The sequence below is a fragment of the Octopus bimaculoides genome, chromosome 4 (assembly GCF_001194135.2).
Source record: "Octopus bimaculoides isolate UCB-OBI-ISO-001 chromosome 4, ASM119413v2, whole genome shotgun sequence".
Lineage (NCBI taxonomy): Eukaryota > Metazoa > Mollusca > Cephalopoda > Octopoda > Octopodidae > Octopus > Octopus bimaculoides.
This window is the reverse complement of record NC_068984.1, coordinates 95,989,629-95,998,000: the sequence shown is the minus strand read 5'-3', so window position 1 is coordinate 95,998,000 and position 8,372 is coordinate 95,989,629. Positions and strand designations below refer to the sequence as shown.

General features: G+C 36.1%; 1 protein-coding gene across 1 annotated transcript in view; it reads right to left on the bottom strand.

Annotated features, from left to right (window-relative positions):
* LOC106871658 (cytosolic carboxypeptidase 2) overlaps positions 1 to 8,372 on the bottom strand; it is a 229,443-nt gene that overhangs the window by 110,838 nt on the left and 110,233 nt on the right. Inside the window, exon 3 of the mRNA XM_052967648.1 lies at positions 1,424 to 1,616. Within this exon, the coding sequence (XP_052823608.1) occupies positions 1,424 to 1,616 (193 nt within the window). The remainder of the gene's footprint in view (positions 1 to 1,423; positions 1,617 to 8,372) is intronic.

Genomic DNA, 8,372 nt, shown 5'->3' with positions numbered 1-8,372 from the left:
CACACTCACACACACACGCGCGCACACACACGCACACACACACACACACACGCACAAACAGATGCGCGCGTACACACGCATGTACACACACACACACATAGATAGATAGACAGAGAGAGAGAGAGAGAGAGAGAGAGAGAGAGAGAGAGAGGAGACAGACGGACGGATGGACGGACGGACGGATGGATGGATGGATGGATGGATGGATGGGTGAAGCAAATCGCATCCTGGATCCTTAGATAGGATTTGAAACCTAGTCTAAATTTTTCTGTAAACTCATTTCTATTGTTCTCAGTATTTGTACAAAAAAACTTATGGGACTCAACTGTTATATTTAAATATGTCTTATTGTTTCCTGAGAACCTTGAGGTTTAACAGATAACAGGCGGAAAATCCTTTGTTTAGCCTGACCTATTTTAAGTAGGAATATTATAAATATGGAACCCAAATTTAATTCTTCTCCTTTCCTCTACGCCTTGCCTGAAGAGAATTCTGCTCTTCATGCATGACATGTCATCGAGGGATTATATATCTTTCGTCAACCCAAAGAGGTAAATTCTCCTACGATTTCTCTCGTCTACTATTTCTCTCCTCTTCCATCTGTCTTCTATCAGTCACCTTGGTGAACACAGCTACTTAAGAAATGAACAACAGAACTTCAACTAATCTTTGTACAACTCGAAATTACTTTTATATTGTAACGGTAAAATAAAAGTCACTTCAACTATTTTCTTTTGTCATTTGTTCCGTGGATGTCTTCAAACAATAACCATTACACACTCGGTAATACCTGAGAATGTAACCTTAACCTATCTATACGTATCTGCCGAAACACGATAAGTCAATAATCAACCACATATAACCGTTACATATATTCCGTTACATATATCCTGTTGGAATCACTTATTTTCATAACACTAATTTTACCGTAAACTGACACGTTAAATTAGCTCTTCCCAATCTTGAAAGTTCAATTCTAGTTCGACAACCACAGAAAACTAACATCAATAACAACGTAAATGTTGAAAATAAAAGTGGCACTCCGTCGGTTATGACAAGGGTTCTAGTTGATCCGATCAACGGAACCGCCCTCTCGTGAAATTAACGTCTAAGTGGCTGCACACTCCACAGATCCGCATGCCCTCAACGTAGGTCTCGGGGAGATTCAGCATGACACAGAATGTGACAAGGCTGGCCCTTTGGAATACAGGTATTACTAGTTGAGCGGACTGAAGCAACGTGAAATAAAATGTCTTGCTAAAGGACATAACGCGCCCCCAGGAATCGCACTCACGACCTTACAAACGTTAGCCGAATACCCTAACCACTAAGCCACGTGCCTTCACAACGGAAAAAAAAAAGATAATAATAGATATCAAATGTGTAATGTTATTGAATAGATGGAAAAAAAAACTTTACTTACACTCTTCGAGCTTGTCGTAAATTCCCACTCTCAAATCTCGACTCAAACACCAGTGAAGGGCCATATTCTTCAGATGACAGCAATGGACAGTTATAGAGTGAGTTCCTCTCAGAATCATACACAATTATTGGTCGTGACCATTTTGTATGGCTTTTATAGGGAGTGGTTTGTGTCTCAATGGTTTGGGTTGGTACTGATTAGAAATTGCAAAGAACGAAAGCGGACTATTATAAGGCGTTGCATATATTTCTTCAAAACTGAGATAGCAAAAATAAAGCATCAAGCTCTGAAAATAGTACATTAACCTCTCCTTTTCCCTTCCTAGTGCCTAGTTATAACGAACCGTAATATTTTCGCGAAAATTATTATAAATTGTTTATTAATAGAAGGTAGTTAGAAGGGTGGTGTTGTTATCTTAATAACGTAATGGTGTGTTGTTGATAGTGGTTGACATTGTTGTTTAATCCTACGTAATCCAGCATCTTTGTAATCAAAACTACTCCAAAAGATCTGTGGTCAAAACTAATCCAGCTGTGATCGTCCCAAATTTTGCCATAGTGTATCTACTACTGCGACTGTTGTTGTTTTTATTGCTGCTGCTAATGTCCTTGCTTAGTCCCAGCATAGTCTTCATGCAGCAGACCTATGAACAAAATAATCCCAGCCGTGACAACACCGTTTTTTTATTTCGAATACAATGTACTTTGGAGTATATCAGTGCCAGTTTCTGTTCTTTTATGAAAACAATGAGTGATAGACAGGAAGATTTGGTGGATAAGTGGTTATTGTTTTCGGCTCAAAATCGTAAAGTTGTGCGTTCGATGCCTGCGTGTCTGTGGAGTGCTTAGAGACTTGTATGCTAATTCTACAATCAGACTGTTCCTTTGATTGGATCAACTGGAACATTTGTTATAACCGACGAAGTGTCAGTATATACTATGTATTACATGTACATTCCATCTGACAGACTTCCATACAGTTTCCTTTTACTTAGTTTCCCTCATATCATCTAGGTTAACTCGAGGTGATGGAAAATGACTTTTGGTGAAGCTGCTGCGCAGTGGGATCGAATCTGTGACTTTGTAAGTGAGAAGCGAATTACCAAACTGCTCCCTCTGTAGTTCAAAGTTCTGTTACACACTACGTCATGCTAATTCTGCTTCAAGATTACGTTAAAGGTACACTTGTCTGTGGAATCTTTGCCCACTCACAAATTAATTCAGTGAACATGTAATCAAGTTAAACGAACGACTCAATATTCGTTGTCGAAGCCGACAGAGATCACATTAATTCCTTATCATATAAAGTAAAATTACTTCAAATAAGACTATAACAGATTAATGTATTAGAATTTCTATATACGTGTGCGATTGTATGTATGTACTCTTTTTCAGTCATTTGACTACGGCCATGCTGGAGCACCGCCTTTAGTCGAACAAATCGACCCCAAGACTTATTCTTTGTAAGCCTAGTACTTATTCTATCGGTCTCTTAGGCCGAACCGCTAAGTTACGGAGACGTAAACACACTGACATCGGTTGTCAAGCGATGGTGGGGGTACAAACATAGACACACAAACACACACATACATACATACATACATACATGCATACATACATACATACATATATACATACATACACACACACACACACCAAATTGAGGCCAATGAAAGAAATTTAGGTAATTTAAGAATTGAGGAAGCTATACTCATACACAGACTAGGGCCCCAAATTACCAATAGGTTGGAGGTTGGTAATCAATATATTGTTTAGCTACATCTGGATGCATGTAGGTTCATTTTTGATAATATGCTCATCTGTAATTTATAACAAAAAAAGAAGTAAAGAGAAAAAAAGAAGGGAAAAAAGGAAGCTGCACATATAATACATAACTTAGAAGCAGCGCTACGGATGTACCAGCACACACGAGATTGAGACATGGCCGACCTCACGCACTTCTCATGAGGAATTCCAAAAGGAGCTTCCGGAATACGAAAGAAAAGCCGTTGGAAAACCGATTATAGCAGTGATTCTATCTAAGAATATCTGAAGAAGGAATTTTATTCCGAAATATCATATCAGACTATGGATTTCTAAATTACAACAGATATATAACCCATTGTTTGTATTATAGTGCATTGTTGTACCATTCAAAACTTTTATTCTTTATATATATATATATATTGTTGTACTTGGGGATGGTCATATTGCCAGTTTAGCCAATAAACATATATATATATATATATGTATATATATATATATATCAAGAGAAGGTAATCACCTAGCTTCCTTCAGAGATAGAGAGAAAATGCATAGTACTAACTTAAATGAGTTTATTTGGTCCCTAAAGGATAGAAACACTAACTTTGATAAAAATAGGAAATTATAGGCGTGGCAGAACCTTACGTTATCGAAAGTAAGAAATGCAATTTATTCCTGGAAGAGATATTCCATATTTTCACGTCTAAATACCAATTATTAAAGGATAAACAGGAATTAGCCCATCACAGAAAAAAAAAATAAACATTCAAATATTTCCCTAGCAAAATTTTCAAGTACCACGTAGATTGGAGAATCGTTAGCTCGCTAGGCGAAATACTTAGTGGTATTTCGTCTGTCTTCACGTTCTGAGTTCAAATTCCGCCAGGGTTGTCTTTGCCTTTCATCCTTTCGGGATCGATAAATTAAGTACCAGTGGAGCACAGGGTTGATGTAATCGACTTACCCACCCCCCAAAATTTCAGGCCTTGTGCTTATAGTAGAAAGGAATATTAGTGCAGTAACTAGTTTGCTGATATTCTAGTTTTAGTCCATACCCCCACTACAATTATTCATGATATGTGTTTTTACCTTCAATCCTGAACTTCCTAAACTATATACCATTAGTCAAATAACGCTCCACATATGGAATAATTTGTTCTATATCTAGGAGGATATTATCTACATTTAGATATAAGGCTGATTCGTATAATTAAAAATTCTGATTTTACTATAGGTAGAAATGTTCTATCAGATTGCGTACAATGCTCTAACCTTACAAGTAAATTCTGTATGTCCTATAATTCTATATTATATTTGACTTAATGACCCTTAATTGTATACATCTATCACCGAAATTTATTCCTATGTATTTCGATTAAGGTTACTGGATGAAATATATTCTGACCTCGTTTAATATCTAACACTTTTGAATCGAAATTCAAACCTTAGGGTCATCCTAGGGTCAATCTGATAATGGATTTTATAGCCGTATCAGGTTTCTAACTATTCCTCTCTTACTCTTTGCACTCAACACTTACCGTCCTCTACTAAAGTGTAAAACTATCTAAACCGTTATATTCCAGTTCACTTTAAACTTTAATACTCGGAACACCTTGAATAAAGTTGCATGGACACGTTCTTAAATAGACGAACAAATGTAAACCACATAGCGAGATATCCATGCAGGAGGAACATACGCCGGACAGAAATAGACAGAGATTTAAATGAAGTATGCTATACAGAGGATTGTAATAATTGTGTAGATGTATTATTCACCTTATTTATTTGAATTGTGTGTGTGTGTGTGTGTACACGCATCCATTTCCAAGTAAGTTTATATACATATGTAGGTTGATATATATATATACAAATTAAGGCACCAAACCAGTTTGGTATCGTCTGCACAGCTCCAAATTAGGTGAACAGAATGTAAATAGATAACAAGGATGTCCAGGTATCAATAAAACCCACTAATTACACATTATATTTTATGAATTTAATTTTTTTTTTTAATATATATTTGATATTTTTATACATTTTTTTATCCTTTCACAAATATTTGCTTAGTGCTTGCAATTTATGAATAATTTTTTAAAGGCCTTATGAGCTTTCTCTTATATATTTAAGTATCCCATTATTAGGTTTTAAGTTTAATTTCTATCCTTTTCCTATATATTGATTTAAAATTTTTTCCATATTTAATAAATTTGCTAAGTTATGAATCCCGTATATCCTGTATCCCTCAATACTAATTCCCATCCTTAGAGCTTATATTACTTCTGACTTTTGTTTTTTCATTATATTCCCATTTTATTTGATAAGCTAGATAAGTATTGGCCACACCTATCCTTCCTTCTTCCAGTTATCACCTCTTCCCCATCACTCATTCTCTTACTAGCAACAGAAAGACATATTTTTATGTAGCTAAAGCTGGATATATGATTCCAGTAAAATAAGGGTCTGGGAGATTGTCTGACATTAATTGATTTATCACTATCAACCAGAACACAGTTCTCAACTTCCAATGGATTTAATTCTAAATGGTTTTAGACTACATGCTGCATAAAACCTTCTAAACATAAATAACTATCTTACCACTCCTATATCTTGACCCTACTATTTTCCGCTGCTATTCTCTAAATTATAGTAGGCTTAATATGATATGCATTTTTTCCAAACTCATTCTGCCACAAATATAATATGACAAAACAATGTAATTATTTTGGTTTCTAGTATTGATATAAATTTTTTTTAAATAGTTTATCCTATATTTTAGAAAGCTATATGGTCATCGACTTCTGAGGAGAACGGTTTCTTTGAAATTGATGAAATGTTTTCATTGATCGATTAAGTGGAGCTGCTCGAAACGGCCGTAATGTATTGATACCTGGACATCCTTGTTAATTATTTATATATATATGTGTGTGTATTCGTGGTCTTTTTTGTATACATGTGTGTGTGTGTGTGTGTGTGTGTGTGTGTAGTCGACAGACTTAATACCAATATATTACTGGTAGTTTGACCCCAGAGGTAATCAAACATGGCGGTATTTCAACTGCTGAGAGCCGAAATTGTAAAAACTTTTATTTACAAAGGTCACTATCTGCATTACTTCCGGTACCACTCAATCCTTGCTAACTCCTCTACCACCGTCACTTCAGCTCCCGCCACTTGAACCACTTCCCCTCTCAACACTTACCATTTCATCCAACAGCACCATTACTTAACGCTACCAGCAACCACCACTTCCACACCTATCAACGTTACTTCCTTCGACACCACCTCCATAAACGTCACTTCTATTACCACTGCCTTCATCGCCACCTTCACCACCATCACCATATTCAGCAATATCACCAAAGAACCTACTTACATCCAGGTGGACTGTGTGAGACAATAAGGCTAAAATTTTCATATGAATGCTATTTTTATCATAAATAATAATAATAATCCTTTTTGCTATATGCACAAGGCCTGAAATTTGATGGTAAGGGCATAATCAATTACATCAACCCTGTGCTCAATGGTACTTTATTTTATCGATCCCAAAAGGACGAATAGGAATCCTTTCTATTATAGGTACAAGGCCTGAAATTTGGGGACAGAGAGACAGTCGATTACGTCAACCCCAGTGCTCAACTGATACTTATTTCATCGACCCCGAGAAGATGAAAGACAAACTCTACTTCGGCGGAATTTGAACTCAAAACGTGAAGACGAACGAAATGCCGCTAAGCGTTTTTCCCGGCGTGCTATCGATTCTGCCAAGCTCGTCGTCTCGAAAGGATGAATAATAATAATTTCTAACATATGGAGTAACTCTAAAATGTTAAAGGGATAGGGTTTTAACCGATTATATCGATCCCATCCGCCCAGTAAACTCAATGTTACTTTATCGAACCCGAGCAGTGAAATTGACACCAACGGTATTTGAACTCAGTACGTTGTGAGGCAACAATTAAATACAGCAACAATGATTTACGTCCTAGGCTCAAATTCCAGCAACAGGGCTCTTCCAACCTTCTGGAGTTGAAAGAAAAGCCCTGCACTGTGGAAAAACATGGTCTGTGGATATTTATAAACTAAAAACTATTCGAGTATTTTGCATTAAAATGAACCGAGGAAGAAACAAGAAAAACTTGCAAAAATCTGACTCACCCTTAATGTTGTTATGCAAAGGTTCCTGAAAATTAGGGTCGGTTTTGTTAAGTATAGGGGTCTCTAAGATGACAATTTCATTATCTTTCTCCTTCGGCCAAAATGGTCCATGTGACAGTTTCAAATCATTGGATTGTCTCCTGTATTTCGAAATGAATTCATCCAAAAGCTGAGTATATTTCCAGTACACTTTATTCACACCTAGCTCCATAACTCGTTCTCTCTCTCTCTCGCTCCCTCCCCCTCTCTCTTATATTCTTTCTCACAAACTCACTCTCCTTCTCTCTCCTCTAGCTATCTCTCTCTCTCTCTCTCACTCACAATCTGACGTCTCTCTTATTTCTCCACTTTGGTTGAAGTTACTTTGATAGAGGGGAAATGCCAGTAAGTATGTACAGAAATATATATATCTAAGTATAGATATGTGTTTGTGTGTGTGTATATATATATATATATGCATTATATACTTGTGTAAGCTTGTGCACGCACATGTAAACATAGATATTTGAGTGTGTGTACAAATATATATTAATATATGTGTGTTTATATGTGCGTATGCATATACATATTTATATGTGATGTAATATATATATACACACGTATATATACATACATATATGCATATTATGCGTATATGTGTGTGTGTGTGTGTTTGTATTTGGCTGCGTATATGTGCATTAGTGAGAGACAATTCAAACCAAAGCGTTGTGATGATTTGTATTATTAGACAGATGAGTCAGGTGATCTTACCTATCGCCTACGCTCTTCAAAAATTTGATTGATTGGTTCGATACTCTTACGTTTATATATATGCTTGACCGCTAAATCCACAAGTTTTTTTTTTATTTTCTCTCTTTCTATTTTCTCTCTGTTTATTTTCTCTTATTCCTTTTTGTTGAAGAACGTAGGCTCAAAAAGTAAAAGACATTTTCACTTTCCCGAGCGTCAAACTAACACACCTGCTTGTTGTTCATACACCTGTCTTCGTCTTTTGTGTTTCTATCAATTTCAACTACATATGTATATAG